Raw genomic sequence first — 22,562 nt, 5'->3', positions numbered from 1 at the left:
ACTTCTATTTAAACAATGAACAATTTACAAAATATTTGTCAAAATTAGATTTATTCCAATGATTGCTACAAATGACCACAAAATATTTGTCAAAATTAGATTTATTCCAATGATTGCTACAAATGACCACAAAATATATCAATAAAATTTACTTCTATTTAAACAATGAACAATTTACAAAATATTTGTCAAAATTAGATTTATTCCAATGATTGCTACAAATGACCACAAAATATATCAATAAAATTTACTTCTATTTAAACAATGAACAATTTACAAAATATTTGTCAAAATTAGATTTATTCCAATGATTGCTACAAATGACCACAAAATATGTCAAAATTAGATTTATTCCAATGATTGCTACAAATGACCACAAAATATTTGTCAAAATTAGATTTATTCCAATGATTGCTACAAATGACCACAAAATATTTGTCAAAATTAGATTTATTCCAATGATTGCTACAAATGACCACAAAATATTTGTCAAAATTAGATTTATTCCAATGATTGCTACAAATGACCACAAAATATATCAATAAAATTTACTTCTATTTAAACAATGAACAATTTACAAAATATTTGTCAAAATTAGATTTATTCCAATGATTGCTACAAATGACCACAAAATATTTGTCAAAATTAGATTTATTCCAATGATTGCTACAAATGACCACAAAATATTTGTCAAAATTAGATTTATTCCAATGATTGCTACAAATGACCACAAAATATTTGTCAAAATTAGATTTATTCCAATGATTGCTACAAATGACCACAAAATATATCAATAAAATTTACTTCTATTTAAACAATGAACAATTTACAAAATATTTGTCAAAATTAGATTTATTCCAATGATTGCTACAAATGACCACAAAATATTTGTCAAAATTAGATTTATTCCAATGATTGCTACAAATGACCACAAAATATATCAATAAAATTTACTTCTATTTAAACAATGAACAATTTACAAAATATTTGTCAAAATTAGATTTATTCCAATGATTGCTACAAATTATTAGATGATTTTTGTTCCTGAATGCTTGAGCTGAGTATTAATTATTTGAACTACTGTTTTTTTTTTTTTGTTTTTTTTTTAAATTATATTTTCACCCCAAACAAGGCACATTGCCACTTTGGTGTAGGGGGCTACTATCAGGGGAAACATCTACTGGGGCACTATGTAGGGATTAGGGCAGCGAGATGTTGGTTCACGTTGCACTTGAACTTATGCATGTCAGTACAGTTGGGGAAGCAGTGACCTGGAATGGAATTCCAAAGTCTAGCAGTTCTGGGGAAGAAACTACTGGAGTAGAACGATCTTTTACATCTAGGGATCTCTACAGTGTGGGGGTGGGATTTTGCAGCTTGTCGGGTCTGTCGAGGGTGTTCACGTCGTGGGGGCACAAGTGCTTGCAGTTCTTCAGAGCATTCACCATTATAATACTTGTAGAACAGGCAGAGGGATGCAACGTTTCGACGATGGGACAGAGGCTGAAGTTTTGATGCCAGTTTAGGGCCTATCAGATTTGCGACTCTCTTTTGAACCCTGTCAAGGAGAGAGAGAGACTAGTAGCCGATGCACCGGCCCAAATATGACAGCAATACTCCATACATGGGCGAATAGTGGCCTTATAGAGGTACAGGATACTTTCGGGTGTTAGAAGTTTTCTAGCACGGTAGAGAGAGCCCACCTTCCTCGCAGCGGCCCTGGCAATGCCCTCGATGTAATTGTTCCAGCTCATGTTTCCTGTGAACGTTAGGCCAAGGAGCTTGAAAGACGTACTCTCAGCTAAAGAGTTGTTGGCCATTGCTATAGGTGGTAGAGAAGGTTTCCTGTAATTATTGAATGAAACCAGTTTTGTCTTGGTGGCATTGAACGTTACCATCCATTTTTGTCCCCATTCCACTACTGATTTGAGGTCATCCTCCAGTGTTTCTGCCATTACTTTAGATATATGTTCATTTGTTTTCCTGTCGTGCCTGCTATAGAGTGTGGTGTCATCAGCATATATACCCATCTCAGAGGCAATTTTATCGGGGAGGTCATTTATGAATATCAGGAACAGCAGAGGACCAAGGATAGATCCCTGGGGCACTCCGGCATTTATATTATATTGTTTAGACGTACGACCGTCGAGGACAACCTGGATTTTTCTCTTATCTAAGAAGGATTTAATTATGTTAAGTATTCTACCAGTGATACCGTAAGATCTAATCTTCCTGAGGAGACCCTCATGCCATACCCTGTCAAAAGCCTTAGATATATCTAGAGCTACCGCTCTGCCCTCTCCCGCTTTGTCCAGTGAATGGTATATGCGTTCAGAGATTACAGTGAGGATGTCTGCCGTGGAACGGGCTTGTCTAAATCCATATTGATGGTTTTCATCGTGAGTGTTCTTTTCACATTTCGGTCGATGTAAGCTCCGATCTTCTAAATATAATTGCGAATTAGTTGGAACTTTCTAGCCAGTCATGGCTGATGGAATGGGAGCACGCTATCCCTGTGGATTAAATAAAAGGTTACGTGCAGATTCTAGAGTTCAGCATACATGTGAAGAAGCTTGGAGGTTACATCGGCCCCAAATGTGAAAATAAGAATCGGAAGATGAACTTTGTGTTTGTGTTTTTCATTTTCTTCTTTGAATTTAGATTTCTTTTGGGAACAATTCAGCTAATTTAATCTTTTGTTAATAAAAAAAAATGTAAATGATTTTGAACCTAAACCTAAATGAATTTGGAAGTATTTAAGTAGTCATTTGTAGCTTTAAAATTCAAAATAAATTTTTTGTGTATTAAAAACTGGAAAAGTTTTGGAATCTACATCGAATTTAATAGATTAATTTAATAGATTAGTTTAATAGATTAGTTTAATAGATTAGTTTAATAGATTAATTTAATAGATTAATTTAATAGATTAGTTTAATAGATTAGTTTAATAGATTAATTTAATAGATTAATTTAATAGATTAATTTAATAGATTAGTTTAATAGATTAGTTTAATAGATTAGTTTAATAGATTAATTTAATAGATTAATTTAATAGATTAATTTAATAGATTAGTTTAATAGATTAGTTTAATAGATTAATTTAATAGATTAATTTAATAGATTAATTTAATAGATTAATTTAATAGATTAATTTAATAGATTAATTTAATAGATTAGTTTAATAGATTAATTTAATAGATTAATGGTGATAAAATCAGAATTTGCTTTAGCATCTTTTGCTTGATGTTTAGCTGACTCAACATAAGTTGCAGGTGAAAACTACAATACTTAGGTGTTATGATAGTGTATGGTTCGTTGGCAGATATAAAGTAAACATCTTTAACTCTTTGTTTTAAGCATATCCATTTTTGTTTAGTGTCGTTTTTGATTTCATCCAATAAAATATTCTACACTATAATTATTCTTAACATTTTGGGTGAATTTTTAATTATTTTTAAAAACTAATTTCATTATTAAAATGAGAACAATGTCTATACAAAATATAATTTTCTTGTTGCGTTTTATTTGTTTTAGATGGTGATGTTGGAAAGAAATTATCAAAGCAGATAAATTCTAAACTCGAACTTGAACGTTCCGTTTTGAATCCAACCAATGCCGTTTCAAAAAAGTAAGTTCTATTTAATTAACAGAAGGATACCTATGTCTGGGTTTAAACATTTTCTGGAATATATTTTGATTTTAAATTTCTAGGAATTAGATATTACTACTTGGATTCAGGAAATGAAATACCAACCACAGGATGCAAGAATTTCTAACCGAATAGGTCCTGCACTGTCCATGAAGATATCCCCACAACTGATTGCATGATGAAAGTGTTGCATCTGTCTACCTTCATGGATTCTGCTCCAATTAGCTTGCAACACTTGCATACTTGACTCTCACCTGACGCGCAACAAAATTCTTTCATTGTAGAACTTGGAAGATTTTCTACTCTAATTCTATTCTTTCCTTGCATCATATGCATTTGGAATTCTTTCACTCTTTCTCTGAAACATGCAGAAATACAATTATGACTCCATATATTGCTAATGAACTCCCTACCCAGTTGCCCCTATAAATCTGGCCCTTATCACAGAAGTCTCTAATTCTTCATTGGCAAATATGCATTGTTTGGAGCAAAGTTAATAAAATACAATATGAATTTCACAGCATGGTCACTTGATTAATTGACATGTTTTTTTGTCAAACTCTATTGCAAAACTGAGGCATATTTTTCATGCGTGGTTTTGTGATTAAAATATATTGGACAAAAAAAAACCCCTAGGGAAACAAACATTTAGTAACGTGGCTTTAGTATAAGATGTGACTTTGCATTTCTTATATGAAAAAACCTTTTTTTTTTTTTTTTCAAAATTTGACTTTAAATTTTTGTGTCTGTTTTATTTTTTTGAAAGAAAAGTTTAAGGATGAATCTTAATATAAGATGAAATTGTAAATAATTCAACAAAATCTAATATTGAAATCTCTTCCCCTTCTCCCAGAACTCCACGCATAACCATGGTTGCGGATATGAAGAACAGATCATTTTCTTTGAAGACTGGAAGCAAATACAGCATTTTTCCATTCAATATTATTTCTCCTGATGATTTCATGGTTCTTGTGGTTGTTCATGACGAGCATTTTCAGCAATTCAATCAGAAATTACAATCCTGTGCTCTTTCTTGTCCCATGTTAACTGAATTGTAAGTACATTTTTCCCCCCTTCTTAGTATTATTACACTCTTACACCATATACTAGTGCATGCAAAATGAAAAATTATATATATATATTTTTTTTCCTTTTATAGCGATTACGTTTTGTCTGAAGAACTTAATGGTAAATGTTGACTTCAAGTAGACAACAAAATAAAACAATTATTTTATAAATTAGTGGGGAATTAGTTTCTCACGTTAATTTATTGTAAAATGATCACCTGTATTCAAGCAGATAGTGTATTTAAGGATATTTAATAATTGTTTTTTTTTTTATCGTTAAAAAAAATTAATAAGCAAGTTTCTGTGTGAAAGCACCGTTTTTGGACTACAAGTTTGTTTTCTATATAAATATTAAATACAATCTATATACATACCTGGTGTTACTTGGGAGTCGTTTTAGTCCATTTTTATTTTGCTTTTTTATTTTTATTTTTAACTATTAAATAGGATTTTAAAAGCTAAATTTAAATATTACAACATCGTTTGATCAGATTATTAATAGAATGAAATTGTTATTTAGCTATAACGAAATTTTCTTTTAATCCTTCAGTTGTTGAGCATGAGCAATTTTTAGTTTTGCAAAACAACAAAACAAGTTATTGCTTTTATTTAGAGTAAGATGTTTCTTTCCAGATTCAGGGTTATTGGACTTGTTGCTTGATTTCTGCCACTTGAATTGGCTTTAAAAAAGAAATAGGCATGTGTTTTTTTTTGTTTTTTTTAAAGTTTTTTTTATTTGATGAATTGGGTTATAGTTATTTACATATAACCATGCAAATAAAGACACATTGGTCTTTATTATAGAGTAGAGAATTGCATTCATGTAATAGATGTTTCTCATGGATGGTATTTTATGTCTGATAGAGAATATTAGTTTCTGTGTAAGAGTTCATCTTTGTTCATTGAATATTTTTGTTTCTATATCAAGAATGTGGTGTTTTGAGTTACTACTTATGGCTTAAAAACATTAAATAATATATAGTTGTCGAGTTGGGTATTTATGATATGTAGAAGCGAAATCTGGCTAGTGAGGGTTGAGGATATGCGTTGCATGGAGAGAAATGGTATAAGAATGATGCTAAGCATTTGTAATGTGAGTGTTAAAAGAAAGAGATCTGATGACCAGAGGAAGATTAAATTTGGAAAGTATAGGAAGATGTCTATAATATGGCCACGTTGAAAGAATGGATTAGAGTTCTTGGGTTAAAAGATGAAGAATAGAGGTAGCAGGGTCAGTTAATATGGGAAGATCAAGAAAAACATAAGATAAAAACCTGGCCAGAGATGGGAGTTTGAAAGTCAATTTCTTAAAGCTGTTCACCGCATGTAAAACAGACATTAGACCAATGATACGCAAAACATTCTAATCTCCAAACTTTAAAAAAGTTATTCAACCAAATTTTTATTTCTACTTTTTGATTTGTACTTTTTTTTTTTTTTCTAAATTTTAGGCCTGTTCCAAACCAGCTTGTCCTTGTTCAAAATCTGCTTGGTCAGTGGTGTCGTGCTGAAGTGATCCAGATCAATAATTCAAAATTGACCGTTCTTTTTCTCGATCATGGCAGTATAGAGGTCATATCTTCACTGAATGCTCGTGCCTGCCCTTCTTTCTGTTGTGTTCATCCTTTTATGATTGTCCGCTCAAAATTGGCCGAGATAAAACCAGTCGATAAACAAGGATGGTCACCAAAACTCTGCAACATTTTCAAGGAGACCTTGGAAGCCATGAATGAGAGTGTCCGTGTCAAGTCTCAACACATACTGGGTGAATACGATGGGTTGAACGATAATGGAAAAAGTCTTTGGAAATTGATTGACGTTTGCACAAATACATCCATTGCTAGTTTGTTGGTTCTTGATGGGCATGCAGTTGTTATAAATCCCACGTCATCTCACGAAGAGAAAGAGTTACAATCTTGTAAAATAATGGTTTCGGACATTCCTAAAATTCCCCTTGCCGTTGGCAATGTTTATGATGGCATTGCTATTGATTTTCAATCTGATACGTTCTTTATTAATGTGATTCAACCAGACCAGAAAGATTTCCAGTCGAATTTCAATCAAGTTTTGGACGCTACTGAAGATCAAACGATGCAACATATCGCGTGTGAGAACGAAATTGTGGCTGCAAAGTTCTCATTTGATAACACCTGGTACCGAGGCCAAATAATAAAGGTTTTGGATGACTCTATGTTTATGGTGTTTTTCATCGACTATGGTAATAGTGAGTGCTTACCAGCAGACCATCTACGACCTCTTCCGAAAAAATTTGCTTCTTATCCCAAACAAGCTCTCCCGTGCAAACTCCACAATGTATCATTAAAGGAAGATGGACGGCTTCAATTTGCTGATTTAGCTTTCAACAATATTTACAAGTATAAAATAGTTTGTGAAAAAAAAGGAATCTATAATGTCATTGTCTATAACAGTGACGGAGACGTGTTGAACGACTTATTTAAAGAGGCGATTACGAATGATTATGCTTCTGAAAATGATAGTCTCTTGTCAAATAGTCCGAATTCTCCGCAAGAATTTTGTACGAGTTCCCCTCTTGGGGTGCCGTTGAGCTCTAATGCTTCTTCACTTTCTCTAGAGAGTTCCACTTCACGCCCCGGTGCTGCACAGATGTCTTCTATTCAGTCTGAACTTATTCCTAAGGTATGTTTGTCTAATGATTCCAGTCGACAAAACCTCTCTGCACCAAGCTTGAAAAGTCGAGTTGGTTCTGATTTTGCATCACAGAAAATGAAATATTATACAAAGAACATGAGCTGTCTTTTACTAGACATCAACAATTGCTACAAGCTTCATTGCACATCGAGTGACAATGTCAATAGTTTTTACTGCCAATTGCTTGATGATACAGGTAAATATATTTTGCACATTTTTAAATTAGGTATCACAATTATTCAAACAATTGAAAGGAATGAGTTTAGCAGGTCACCATATCTACATTTTCCCCAGACATTTGTAAAATATGTGTATTTTCTGATTTATATAATTTTGGAATATTTTTTCCAAAAAAAATTCCAAAGCTATATTTACTTTTTATAGATGTGAAGAGATGTACTTAAAGTTAATTTTATCAAAGCACCAGTAACTATTTATAAATTAAACTATTCAAAAAGTTTGAAAAAAAAAAGATACTACCTTGTTTTAATTTTTTTTTTTCCTAGGAATGAAAAGCAAAATTAGTTGATGTAATTGCATATTTACTGAAGGGGGAAACTACTTCTGGTTCTCAAAGTCGTTTAATGGTGCAGCCTAATCTGAAGACCCTGACGAAATTTTATCAAAAAGAAATTCTCAGATAAAGCTAATGCAGATGACTTCCAAAACAGGAAGTTGTTTGTCTATAAATATGCAGTTACACCAATTAGTTTATTATTGGCATTAGAATAAACATCAATATAAGAAAAGTATTTTATTTTTGTGGAATTATCTCGGTTGCTCTTCATTCTGTCTCTCTGTCTTTATCTTTCACTCTCTTTTGCTGTGAATATAAAACAACCTCTTTTTTAAAATACATAGTATTCAAAAACTGGTACTAAACCAATTCACATATTCATACAGAAGGTTCTATAAATATGGACGTTTTTAGTGTTTTACAAGTGATTATTTCCTTTATGTTGTAAGCTATAAATGCATTTTTACATGAAAAAATTCTGCAATCAAGACAATATGTTTAGTTTGTTACATTTGGGGAAATGTGGCATGCTAAACCTGTTCCTTTCACCTGCTATGATACATTGTTAAATTTTCACATTGTCCTATATTTTATTGTTTATAAATTTTTTTTTATCACTTGAAGAAATATTCTGAAAGTTGATCTTGTAGGATTTTATGCTTACTCTTCATTCTTTTAATGCATGCAGATCTGTTATTGTCAGCTTTCATTTTTTCTTTCTAACCTACACAGCATAGGCTTTCAAATATGTTGAATATAAATTTGCCTTCATCATGCCCCCTAAAATCCTTTAACAAATTCCAAAGAAATTGAAATTTGTGAGATATTTATTGATGTTTAATACCTATTGTTAAAATGGCATAAAATTTAGGTTTTATTTGAATTTTTAGAAATCCCCCCCTACCTTTGTTGCATTAAACTTTATTTGTGTTCTTAAATTCATAATGATCAGGTAATTGGTTTAGGAATGAATCCTACTCATACAAATATTTAAACAGACACACACATACCTAACTTGGAGGTAAATTGAACATTTTTTTTCTTGCGGTTTCAGTGTCCAAATGATTTATTAAAATAAAATGCCCAGAAAAACAATATCCATTTAAAGATATGTACTCACACTTCGAATAACGATAAACCTTTATCTATGAATGTAGAGTGAAATGGTAATTGAAGAATCATGTTTGCAAATGTTCAAATTAATGATCATTATTGTTCACACGTAGCTGATAACACACACCAAGGGATTCACAAACGTCACAAAATATTACAGTAAAGTTTCTATTTTGAGATACTCTGTAGAATTAAAATTTAAAAACCTTTGTCGGATACTTTTATTCTTAACCCCTCTCCCATTATCATTGTTTCTTTTCAGCTATTCTCCGATATTTTGAACTTATGAAAGAGTTGGCCAAAGTCTGTACTGAGTCTTCAGCAAATCCAAATTTTTTTCCTGAAAAGGGAGAGCTTCTAGCTGCTAAGTTCTTAGGTCAGTAGATTCTTTGTATTATCTTCACATTTTGACTTCTCTATTTAATTTTTAAGAAAACAAAACAAAAAAAAAAAACAGCTTTGTGTGCTAAAAAAAAACAATAGTGCTTGTTCAGAAACTTCTTACATCCCACCCCCAAAAAAGCAAAGAAAAATCTGTATGACATGTCGCCAGTGACAAAAATAAAATATTGTATTTCAAAAATCATAAATTGATAAATTTTTTTTATAAATAATTTTTTAACAAAGAATTTGCAAGCATCTCAAAACAAAACAAAAATCTCAAATTTGAATTATGTTGAGTTATCTCCCATGTTTCCTGCAATTTTTTAAAAATTGCATCGCAAGGCAGTGACCGAGCCATAAAATTTTATTTTTCTCATTTAAAAGTAAAAAATAAATTTGGAATATGATATTGTCTGTCCATCATGGATACATACATCATACAGACTTTATTTTTGTTTCTTAATCGAAGGGGAATTCGGGATAAACAACGAAGCAGCTTTTTAGTGAATTTTGGAGATGATTGTTTGTATTTTCTATTATTTCATTGGAAACTTTTGTAAATTTTACAGTTTTAAGAACTTTTTAACCTTTTTTTTTTTTTTTATAAATAATTTCAAAATAATATCCTCCAGTGTTTTGCTTGATATTTTTGACTTTTGGCTAAACCCCACCCTTTCCTTTTAAAATATTTTTACAAAGCAGTTTTTTTACCAATGTTAGTACAAGAGTTAGAAATAGATGTAATATGTTCAGGAAACTTCTACTATTAGTAATTAGCAGTGTGTTATCATTGTCAACTAAAGGAAGAGTCTTTTTAAATTGTTCTATCAGTTTGTTCAACTGAGGATGGGGCATCCTACTGGATGCCAGACATTAATCAACTATTGCATATTCCAACTGAGATCGTTTTTAAGATTCTAACCATCCCTTTAGGTACAATTGTTGGATCTCTTTTGCACTTAGTTCACCAGGTATATTTGCCAGATAATTTTTGAAATTCTTTTTAATCAATTCAGTTGCTCCTGTAATTGCTGAAATGATAGAGATCTCCCTGAAATTCGCGTTTCTTTTCATCTTTTTGGTATTTTTCATCCTTTTCCTCTCAGCTATGTTTAACGCAGCATCATTGGGCACGTTAACTTGTCAAGTTGCTTTTTACTTGTCCCAATTGTCAGGTTTAATGGCTACAGTGTGATGTCTGAAAGTGAAATCTGGCCAGTGAGGGTTGAGCATATGTGTTGCATCAAAAGAAATATTAGAATGATATATCATGGATGTGTAATGTGAGTCTTGATCTCAAAAGAGTAAATCTGAATAGTATAAAAAAATATAGATGCAAAAAAAATAAGTACAGGGAGATATGTTCAGAACACTTTGTTGGTTTGGTCACAAGAATGGATTGGGATGATTGGGTTCGAAAATTTAAGAGATGAGGGATTCAGTTGATAGGGGAAAAAAGAAAATGGGATGATGTGATAAAAACGGATTTAAGGGAAAGAGGGAGGAAAAAAACCTGGTCAGAGATGAAAGATGGGGCAAGTTAAAAAAAAAAAAAAAAATAGGTGAGAAAGATACATTTTCGGATGGATATGAATGTAACTTTTTTTTTTAATCTTTTTACTTTTTTTTTTTTTTTATTCGCCATTTTATTTGGCCATTTTTTCCCTACATTTTTATTCTAACTTTAGGCGTCTATTTTTCGTTGATTTCCGCTCTTTTTGTTTGGCTCTCTTTGCCATGTTTTAACATTTTTATTTAACAGATAACGATTGGTACCGGGCCAAAGCTCTTGACTTTCGCAAAGATGAAGTGAAGGTCTTTTTTGTAGACTATGGCAATGTTTCCTGGATAGACAGACAAAACTTACGAGAAATATCTTCCGAAATTTTCATGGAATTTCCTATTTTAGCTGTTCGCTGTAGTTTAACAGGTAAGTTTTTTTTGTTTTTTTTTTCTCTTGTTCAGATTTTGTAGGCTTAAAAAATTAGAATTTGATTTAATTCGTTTTTTTTTTTCATTTTAAATGATTAAAGCATTTGTTGATTATTCATTAGCTTTTTGACATTGTATCTCTAATCCAACAACGCCCCCCCCCACACACATACACTTAATACAACTTAATTTCGAAAAGACAGCCTTTGTTTTATCATTTTCTTTCATGCAAATAAAAAATTATAGTTTTAGCGAAAAGCTTATTTTGACAATAGATTTTTTTTTTTCTGTTCGGCTGAGATATTGTTCTGTGCAATTCTAGGGTGTTCATTTCTAGCAAATTTAAACGTTTTTGCATAATAAACTCGATGTGTATGATGTAAAAAAAATTTTTTACTTTTTTATTTTGATATTTTATTATGAAGCCTTATAATTGGTATAGATTTCACATTTGCTGCATTGTTTAGTGGAATTACGTGACAAGTGAATACACCACTGGTTAGGAGTTCTTAACTCTATTCAGACTGGTTATTGGTTTTAATATTGTTATCAAGTTGATCCAGTACACGTAAAGAGCTTTGAATTTTGTGATCTACAAATTGTTGTTCTCTCAATGTTATGTTAAAGCTATTATACTTTGTATATTAAATGCTTTAATGATTGCAAAACCAATGTAGCTATTAACTTTATCATTATAGGAGTTGCATTCTCCAAAAGGGCATTTAAACTTGTAGATATTACATCAGTTCTTTTTAATGCTCCTATTTATTTGCCTCTTACAAAGGCAGTTAGTCACAAGGTCGGTTTTTAATATGGAGAAATCCAGCTCCCCAAAAAAGGGCATTCTAGATAGAAATAAAAATTGCCTCAGTCTAAAAGGATTTCTCCTCCACTAATCAAGATCAGAAAAGGTGAAGTGCAGTATTAGAGTTGAAGAAGACAATAAGATTTTGGGTAATAAATTTCTTTAATAAATAATGAGTCTAATTTTAATTACCATTTTTGGGATATGTATCTGTGTACAAAATGGTTTATGGAGTTTTTTTTTTCTGATTCAAAGTTTGTACTTGATTCTAGTAGTTTATGTTAATACAGTTTGAGATGTTCAATGTTATTTGTTGTAGTTTCTTTACGTTTTGAATCATTAATTTTATTTGTTCATCGATAATATAATTAGGGAATCCATTATTAATAAGGATTTATTTTTTTTTAGTTTAGTAAGCAATGCTTTTTAGTAAAACAAATTAGTTTTGCTTGATTTAGTAGGTTTTTTTTTTTTTTTTTTTTTTTTTTTTTACAAATGACTATTTTGTTGCAATGAAAATGTTTGCTTTGGAATTTAAGACAAGAATTTAAGCTGGTTCTTTTCTAAGTAGAAGTGTTAACCATATTATTAAAGATATCCATAAGAATATTAAGGAATTCAATTTTATGTTTAGGTATTTTGGAAAAGGTTTTGAGGTTTACGAATTTGTTCACAGCCATATGTATATTTGCTACAAAAATTTTTCCAAAAATGACATTAATTTTGCATATTTCATTCAGTTTTTGTTTCATATTTTGTATCTAATTTTTAATTTTGCTTCACTCTTTGTTTGCTCATCACCCGACAAATGTTTTTATAATCCAAAAATAAACCATTTTTTTTCTAGGAATTTCCAAACAAAAAAGAATAAATGAAACGGATAAATTTCAAGAAAAGACTCTAAATGTAAAAGTGGTCAACAAAGTAGGCAGTACATATGAAATTATATTAGCGGAAGATTTAGAAGAGGACGTAGAGAAAGTTAATTTTTCTCCCTCTCCAAGCAAATCGGCAGACGATGGTAAGTCAAATTTCAGCTTTGTTACTTCACATCTGTTTAACGCAGGTTTTTTAATCCAAGACAAAACCTTGAATCGACATCTTGTCTGAAATACTGTTTTTACCCCCAAAACACGGCATAATTGAATGTAAGGGACTAGTATTTGGGATTGTCTAACAGGGGACTGTGAGGAGCTCAGCATCAATATTGCTGTTCCTATTTAATTTAAGCTTAGCAAATTAGTATAGAGAGGGAATTCTAGCAATCCGATGGAAGAAAATATTAGAGTAAAAGACTTTTCAGCATCTATGGACCTCAACAATGAAAGGGTGAAATTTTGCTGCTTGTTGGGTTAGCGTGAAGTATTTATGTCAAGGAAACACAAGTCCTATGGATTCATCAGAGCACATTCCATTAAAATACTTGTAAAATAAGTGTAGGGATGTAGCATTGCAGTGATGGAGCAGAGGTTGAAACTTAACCAACAGTGCAGAACCTGTTAGACTTTTTTTTTTTTTTTTTTTTAACCTTGTCTAAGAATGAGACTAGTGATCGATGATCTGTGTGAATATTTACTTTTTCATCTTTTTCTTAATTTTTCAACCTATCCGCACATACTGCTGGTGGACTTGGAAAAAGATGTCTGGTCACTTTGACATCATAAAGCCAAAATCGATCTCACTTCTGTCACATACGGTTTTACATGACATGTTACCTGATGAAATATCCTGTAATGTGATCATAACTCGTTGTTTTTTTTTGTTTTTTTTTACACGGTAGTCAGCACTTATCAAGTCCCGGAAGCCACTCAGGGATAAGGGTTATTGCAAGTACAGTACGTTAGTGTGGAGATTTAATGAAGTGTGGTTCATCAGGAATTTGTTTACATTGGACCTGAAGACATCCAGGTTGTAGTCAGGTGGGAAGCAGGCAGATGGAACAGTTAACTTGTCATGGAAATTTCCACTACTGTAACCTTATGAGGAAAAATACCGTTTTTTGCATTATTTTTCTACCACCCACCAATCTTGCTTAATATTTTATTTTTTCTTTAATCCTTAAACTTTACTGATCAAAAAAGTATATTGTAATGAATTTTAGTGCAAACACTAGTAAAATGTAGTCGTTGTGCAAGATAATTCGATTTAAAATAAAAGCATGATTATGTACTCGTGTCTAATGTTGAAATTAGTAAAAAAAAATCACAAAATAATGAAAAATGATTTGAGTAGAAAAATAAAATATTTATCGAATTTGCTTACTTTTTGGTGGTTATTAAAAATACAAGGGAGGTAACTATCATCTTGACAAAATGTAATTCTTGAAAACATCCATTTCAAATTAGAAAATGGCAGATTGATGTTTTTTGTTTATCAATTCCTGAACTCAAGTTTTGGCTCATCAGTAGAACGTATCCTAATTGGGATTCAAAACCTGAGTCGCTTGCATGTGAAGTGAGTAATTTGGCTTGTGTGAACTGTGATGTTGTTATAATTCTGTATCATCTCATATTTAAAAAAAAAAAATCTAATATTAATTTGTTCATTGGTTAGCTTGTTGAACTTTGACCTGGGTTCTTTATAGTTGGATGACTACATTCCTTATTAAGAAAAGTAGGTTTCACTCTGAACATTGCTGCGGCTTATTTGATCTGTTGATTAATAGACTTTCTTGTCAGTGGTGTGGTAACTCGCGTAGCAGAGAACTCTCCTTGTATATAGGTCACTTGGTTTTCAAATCCCAAGTTCAGATATGTTCTGATGATGAACCCAAATCAGAGCACATATATAAGTCTAAGACTTCCAATCTGTAGTTTTTATGGATTATATGAGCTGTAATGTTGTTTGCTTGTAGAAATAATTCTATATCATCTCACATAAAAAAATCTAATTTTAATTGGATGACATTATTGTTTGCTTGTGGAAATAATTCTATATCATCTCACATAAAAAAAATCTAATTTTAATTGCATGACATTATTGTTTGCTTGTGGAAATAATTCTATATCATCTCACATAAAAAAAATCTAATTTTAATTGGATGACATTATTGTTTGCTTGTGGAAATAATTCTATATCATCTCACATAAAAAAATCTAATTTTAATTGGATGACATTATTGTTTGCTTGTAGAAATAATTCTATATCATCTCACATAAAAAAATCTAATTTTAATTGGATGACATTATTGTTTGCTTGTGGAAATAATTCTATATCATCTCACATAAAAAAATCTAATTTTAATTGGATGACATTGTTTGCTTGTAGAAATAATTCTATATCATCTCACATAAAAAAAATCTAATTTTAATTGGATGACATTATTGTTTGCTTGTGGAAATAATTCTATATCATCTCACATAAAAAAAATCTAATTTTAATTGGATGACATTATTGTTTGCTTGTAGAAATAATTCTATATCATCTCACATAAAAAAAATCTAATTTTAATTGGATGACATTATTGTTTGCTTGTAGAAATAATTCTATATCATCTCACATAAAAAAAATCTAATTTTAATTGGATGACATTGTTTGCTTGTAGAAATAATTCTATATCATCTCACATAAAAAAATCTAATTTTAATTGGATGACATTATTGTTTGCTTGTGGAAATAATTCTATATCATCTCACATAAAAAAATCTAATTTTAATTGCATGACATTATTGTTTGCTTGTGGAAATAATTCTATATCATCTCACATAAAAAAATCTAATTTTAATTGGATGACATTATTGTTTGCTTGTAGAAATAATTCTATATCATCTCACATAAAAAAATCTAATTTTAATTGGATGACATTATTGTTTGCTTGTAGAAATAATTCTATATCATCTCACATAAAAAAATCTAATTTTAATTGCATGACATTATTGTTTGCTTGTGGAAATAATTCTATATCATCTCACATAAAAAAAATCTAATTTTAATTGGATGACATTATTGTTTGCTTGTGGAAATAATAATCTCTTCTATTATATAAAAGTCACTTTGTGTGCGAGTTCTTTCCTCATAGCTAATTTAAATGTCTGGCAGTGTTCTTAGATATGTTTTGTATAGAAATTCATCCGATAAGTATCGGAAATCCAAAAATCAGATCCTAAAAAAAGTCTCTTATATATAAAGTAAGATTTTTTTTTTACAGAGGAATATTTTAGGTGACACTGGCCAAAGGAGATAATAAAATCTGAACAAACCATTTCTTCTTAAAAACAAAATCCAGATTTATTGACATCCGGTGATGTAGCTCAGTGGTAGAGTATTCAACTCTCACCATTTTATTTTAATTTTTTTCTTATTAATAAGTTCAATTTACGATAAAAGAAGAGGTACCATTTAAGATCGCTGCAAATCATTTCTTCGTTTGTATATTTTAAAACTAAACATTAATCAGAAGTGACTTTTCCAGGGCATTCATTATCAAACCCAAATATCAGTTAATGTGATATTGTAAACAAACACAGGCAGAATTTGATGAACGATATTATCATTATTTTATTTTTAAATTTTTGTGGGAAATTAGTCCTCCTCAATTCAATAGAAGATTGATTCTATAATTATACATATGCAATCTGCATAAATTAAACTATTGTTTAAGTGTATTGTATACAATACACTTAAACGTGTATTGTATACAATACACGTTTAAGTGTATTGTATACAATACACTTAAACGTGTAGTTAATCAACAACAGTCATGCAGAACATGATTTGAGCAGAAATGAGAATCCAAGATTAATCTTTCCAGTCCTACTTCAGTTTCATAATAATCTCCTCAAAAAGTAAAGACCTTATAAATATTTTAATGTAAAAAGCCTTTACGTATTGTTTGGTAAGTCGTTATATGTAATTATTTACACATTGTATTTTTTATTTATATTTTTTAGAAACCTATAATATATATAAAATTGAGTAAAAAGATTTAAATTAAACCATTTTTTTTTTTCAGCTGAGAAGGAAATGCTTCAACGTCAAATTGAAGAACTTCAACGGAAATTAGCATCTTATAAATGAGGTGTGTCAGTTTAGAGCCATCTTCTTTCCTCTTCAGAGGTTCGGCAAACTTGCTATTTTTTTTTTTTTTTTTTTTTTTGTCCCTTAACTAGAATTCATGTATCTTTTAAGGTCTGCTATCATTTTAGGTAGTTTTTATCTTTTTTTCTTAAGGGGCAATTTTATAATGAACTGTCTGCCTCTCCTTCATCTCCATATTGAGATTTATTGATTGTCAATCTGTTATGTTTACTGGTTTGAGACTTGTTCAAACCAAGACTTTTTGTGAGGAAATCTTTTCCACATACTATGTTTTCCAGAAAAAAATCTCTGTAAAACTTCATACTTTAAGATTCTAAAGTATCCTCACCCCAACACACACACACAATTTTCAAGAGATTTTTTTTCTGCTTATGAAAATGGCCGCAGAAAACCCCTTGGCCATCACTTGAAAATAATTGGATAGATGATCGGCTTCTGAGAATATTTTTTCATCTCTATTTCACCATGCTTTTGCCGAAGTCTTATTGAAAATATTTTCACAATTAAAAATTTAAATGGTTTTGAAATCAATTTTTTGAGAAATTGGTAATATTTTTTTTAAAGATTCATTTTTCTTTTTTCTAAATGTTAGTGATCTCGTAATAATAACGAGAACATTTTTCAGGTCTTTTTTAGGGTATCGCTACAATCGTGTGGAAGCTCTGGAAATTAGCTTATAAGGTTTCAGATTCATCAATTAATTTTTATTTTAGTTTAATATTTACCAAATTGACAATTTCTTTAAAAGTTTGGATTGCTATTTAAAAATGCATTTAAAAATTTTTTAATTTTTTTTTGAGGAGTTTGCTAATGATCAATATCAGTACTTTAGTAAAATCGAAAATAATTTTAAGATTAAGTGTATTTTATGTTTTATTATCACTTTTATGGATCCAGCATTTGTTGGGAGTCAGCAATGTTTGCAAAAATTTTTAATTTGTAATCGGATTTGTTTGCAGTCAATTCCCCCCCTCTGAAGTGTGGATTATGATTTTTTTGCAACCAATTCGAGAATTTTATTTTAATTCTTTACATTCTCCTTCCAATACCAATAGAATTTGATATACAGGGTGGTCCAAAAACACTTTTTTTAATTTCAAATTTTTGCCAGAGTTTTTAAAATATGATGAAAGATTGTATTCTTTGCGGGAATGAACTTTGTCGGCAAATCCAACCATTTTCAGTCCTTTGAGTGATGTATTCATGAAATGCTTTTGTTCTGCTTTATTGCGATCGGTTTACTTCTGCAAGATTTGAATTTTGTAAGGAAAGAAATTAAGCTCATCGTTGAGGGTGCTCAAAACTGATGTTCTCGAAATGCAAGTTTCTTGTGAGAGATTGTGTGTTGATTTTCGGGCGGATTCCTCCAGATTATCCCATAAAGTTTGAATATTGCCAGGAATTATGGCTGAATAATGTTGACTACTGTGGTCTTTGTAGGCAACTGCCATATTTCTTGTATCCTGAAATTTATCCACTAAACATTTGCCCTTCTATTAGGTACTTTGTTCCTGTCAAAATCTTTTTTGCATTTCTGTCATATGAACTGATTTTGTAGCAAAGTACATCTCGATGATTTTTATCCGTTGAATCCATATGGATGTCATAAGAATCTCCAGACCTGCTTATTTACACCATTCAAAAATGATCCTTTTTTTTTTTTCACCACCCTGTATTTTTCCTTTTTAACGATGTTACACATTTCCTAAATATTTATTGGTTCGATGATGATGTGTAATTGTCGCGTCACAAAAAAATGTTCAAAACTTGTCTTATTGTGGACTTTAAAGATTTAAATTTGAATCTTCCTTGATAAAAGTTTGAGCGTTATCTCATTCACAAAGGTGGTCACCAAAGTTTAATGGATCATACATTTAAAAAAACATAAGTTCAATCCAGTTGGGTTTTGACTCTTGCATTGTAATCCTTGTGAGATTTTGCATTTCCAGAGACATTAGTTATTTTATTATATAAAACATCACCTCTTATCAAAGCCCAAAGACCACTCGAGTATAAGAGTTAATGAGTTTATCATTTGAACGAGAAACAATACTCTGAGAGGACTGGGAAACAATCGGTGAACTAGACAGGATGTGCTTATTTAAAAGAACAATGTCAACAAGAATTTGTCAACATTGGACGTTAAAAACAATCATGTTGTGGTCATCTGAGAAATTTTTAGTCTTTAGTTTTAAGTACTATCGGGGAGAAAGGGAAATTCTTTACAGTGGTGGTAGCTAGATGAGCTTTTGGTACTTTGTTGTTAATCCTGAACTGTGAAAAAGACCTGTTTCCTCAATGCTTAGTCTACAGCAGATACGTATAAGGACAGGCATATCCCAATGTCTTGCATGACAGGAGACCACATTATTTCTTTATTAATTTAGTGTGTGTTACCACAAAAAGGTCAAAAGTCACTCAAGGATCAAATGGATGGATTGTCAGTTGAATGATGAAAAATATTATGAGAGGATTGAAATTGATGAATGGACAAAATTTATTTATGAGGTTTTGATGTTTTTGCGAGCATGTCATGATCTGTTGCTAATCGAAATCAAGCAGTTTGGGCACAAATTGATTGAAAAACCTGCATCTTAATTTGGACTTTTATTACTCTGCTGCAAGATGCATCTTTATTTTATAATAAAAATGTTTTTAAACAAATAACTTTTATTTTGCTTGATATTAAATACAAAAAAATTTTTATAACAAAAAAACAGAAGTAATTGTAAACCTAAGTAAAATTGTCCGGAAGTAAATTTTAAAATTAGGTCTTTGTGTATTGTCAGCCCTTTAAAGAACTTGATTCTTATTGTTCAGAACTCTAAGTTGAAATTAAAGTCGTCTCTTAAGCTCACGTGCGCAGATCATGATGTTATAATCATAAGATCACTCTTGCTGTCTTAACATTTATATAAATGTTAATTTCAACTGTATTTCTCGTGGTTAATGTTGGCCGTGTGGTTTGTTCCTTGCTAATGAAGTCAGAGATGATTTCGTGGTCAAGCTTGAGTCTCCTAACCGGCTGTAATCGTAACTCTGCACTGATGATTTCCGAAGGATGAAACACTAGTGTCTTAATGTAGGTATTAAAAATAATTATAGTAATAATTATATATATATAAAGGATATGTTAATCTTTAAACTATTTAAAAAGAAAATATTCAATACTAAGGAGTCTTATGAGGGCAAATAAAAACAACAAAATTTGCGTATTACATGGGTAAAGGGAATTGGGAGTTGATTTATAAAAAATATTTTTAGTACTAGCTTTTATTTAAAAACAATTTTAATTATAAGATTTTATTTTCTAAAATTGTACTATTTTGTTAATAGGGTTTTAAAAGTTAAATTTAATTATTATGCTATTATTTGGCATTTCATTATTCGTTGACTCAATCAAATAAAAGGTCAAAGTATTAGATGCAAACATTGTCCAAAACTTTCCAAAGCTAAAAATAACTTTTTATTTAACAGTTTTGTTTTTTCCTTTAACGAAATATTAAAATTGCTAATTTGTTTACAAAGAAATCAAAATGTGCTATAGTGAATTTCATATTTTTAGATTGTGTTTTTGCTTTTGGTCAATAATTAATAGAAAATAATCTGATGCCAAGTGGTTGCATCTTTTAATTTACAGCTGAAATTCTTGCAAACATTGCTGACACGACATAAAACATTTCCCATTCTTAAGAAAAAAGAAAAAAGCATACAAGACAAATGATAAAGAATTAAATCAAATTTTTTTCTTAAATCAAAAAGAGAATCACTGCTTAAATATTCTTAGACATTTTTAAGCTCAAAAAAAAAAAAAAAAAAAATAGAATCTTTTAATCTTTTTTTTTTTTTTTACAAGGGTGGCTTTGATAAGTGGTGACACCCTTGTAAAAAAAAAAAAAGATTAAAAGATTCTAACTTTTTTTTTTTTTTTTTTTTAGCTTAAAAATGTCTAAGAATATTTAAGCAGTGATTCTCTTTTTGATTTAAGAAAAAAATTTGATTTAATTCTTTATCATTTGTCTTGTATGCTTTTTTCTTTTTTTATAAAATACTGAAAATGAATGTGTTTTCCTTATTTAGGCTCAACTTGGCCATAAGTTTTAGGGATTCACTTAAAAATAATCAAATTAATTTTTAAAAGAATGTGAAAATCTTATAAGCAAGAAAAAAGAAAAACTGAAATGAATTATTTTTTTAAAGAAAACCATCACAAAATCCTTAAGACAAAGGCAGTTTGTCATATTAATGACAAAGTATATATACAGCTGCTAGCAGGTGGACGTATTCTTTGACTCTTTGCTTAGTTCAGTGGAACATGTCATGCTCCATTTGTGAGAGCAATTTCATTACCTATTTCTGTTCTCTGGTAAGAATGATTCTTACGATTATTGAACAATTTAGCTTCCTGGCTTTGTGACCCTCAATAAAATCATTTGTCGTTCCCTCTTTTGAAGTTGCAAAATGTGTAGAGATTCTTCTCTTATTGTCGACATCAAAATGGAACTTTTGAAGATTTATATTTATTCATCTTAACACAATCATAGAAATGCTATGTAGGATGTTTAAGCGAAAAGGCTGACTGGTGTTGGTTTAATGGATACTCTTACAGACTTTAGGAACTGCTATGCCAAGTTCAATTCCTATGCTCTAGTAATGAATGGTAAGGTATGAAACCCCAGTTCCCTCACAGGTAAGGGTAAAATACTGGCTTATGTTCAAGGAATTACCGCTAATAGTTGTTTTCAGCAGCACATAATTTTAAACAGGGGGGGGGGGCGGCTAACATGCTGTAAAACAAACTAAAGGAAATGTGTATAAAAACAAGCGGTGTTCTGATTTTATTTTCCTCTCCTTCTTGAATGTTTAATAAAAAGGCTTTAAGTTGGAAAATAAGATTTTTAACCAATTTGTCATCTTGTTTTTCTATTGATAAGTCTATTGAGATTATTGACGGAATTACTATCAATTCTCATTAACAAGAACCCATAAACTTTAAATAATTTTGCTCAAATAAAATCTATTGCAGAAAAAAAAAAAAATTAAGTAGTATCACATTTTTAACAGTTATTTTTGCCTCTATGATGCCGAATTCTAACATATTTCACTCCCGATTCCCCCCCAATTTCCTTAGTTATTGATCTGTAAAGAAAAAAGCTATGAATTTAGTCTTACTGAAAAAAATGCGATTTTACATCCAGTTTATCTCCCAATGCCGTTGCTACGGTTTCATTTTCATGGATACAATGTTTTCAAAAGCATTGGACAGTGTTCAAAAATTACTTTTCTTTTGAAAACATTTTGGATAATTTTTTTTTTTTTTTTTTTTTTTTTTTTTTTTTTTTTTACACAGTGATCACCACTTATCAATTTGGGGTTTATTGCAACACT

General features: G+C 30.4%; 1 protein-coding gene across 2 annotated transcripts in view; it reads left to right on the top strand.

The window, feature by feature from the left end:
• LOC145283484 (tudor domain-containing protein 1-like) overlaps positions 1 to 17,248 on the top strand; it is a 124,313-nt gene extending 107,065 nt beyond the window's left edge. For both annotated transcript variants that reach the window (XM_080132306.1, XM_080132305.1), the window contains 7 exons: positions 3,535 to 3,628; positions 4,503 to 4,703; positions 6,168 to 7,582; positions 9,279 to 9,392; positions 11,163 to 11,330; positions 12,985 to 13,158; positions 17,089 to 17,248. In XM_080132306.1, the coding sequence (XP_079988432.1) occupies positions 3,535 to 3,628; positions 4,503 to 4,703; positions 6,168 to 7,582; positions 9,279 to 9,392; positions 11,163 to 11,330; positions 12,985 to 13,158; positions 17,089 to 17,153 (2,231 nt within the window). In that variant the 3' untranslated portion in view covers positions 17,154 to 17,248. The remainder of the gene's footprint in view (positions 1 to 3,534; positions 3,629 to 4,502; positions 4,704 to 6,167; positions 7,583 to 9,278; positions 9,393 to 11,162; positions 11,331 to 12,984; positions 13,159 to 17,088) is intronic.
• The last annotated feature ends 5,314 nt before the right edge of the window (positions 17,249 to 22,562 follow it).

This window comes from Euprymna scolopes, chromosome 8 (assembly GCF_053919585.1).
Source record: "Euprymna scolopes isolate OS-2025 chromosome 8, ASM5391958v1, whole genome shotgun sequence".
NCBI lineage: Eukaryota > Metazoa > Mollusca > Cephalopoda > Sepiida > Sepiolidae > Euprymna > Euprymna scolopes.
The sequence above is the reverse complement of the archived record's forward strand: the minus strand, read 5'-3'. Positions and strand labels throughout refer to the sequence as shown.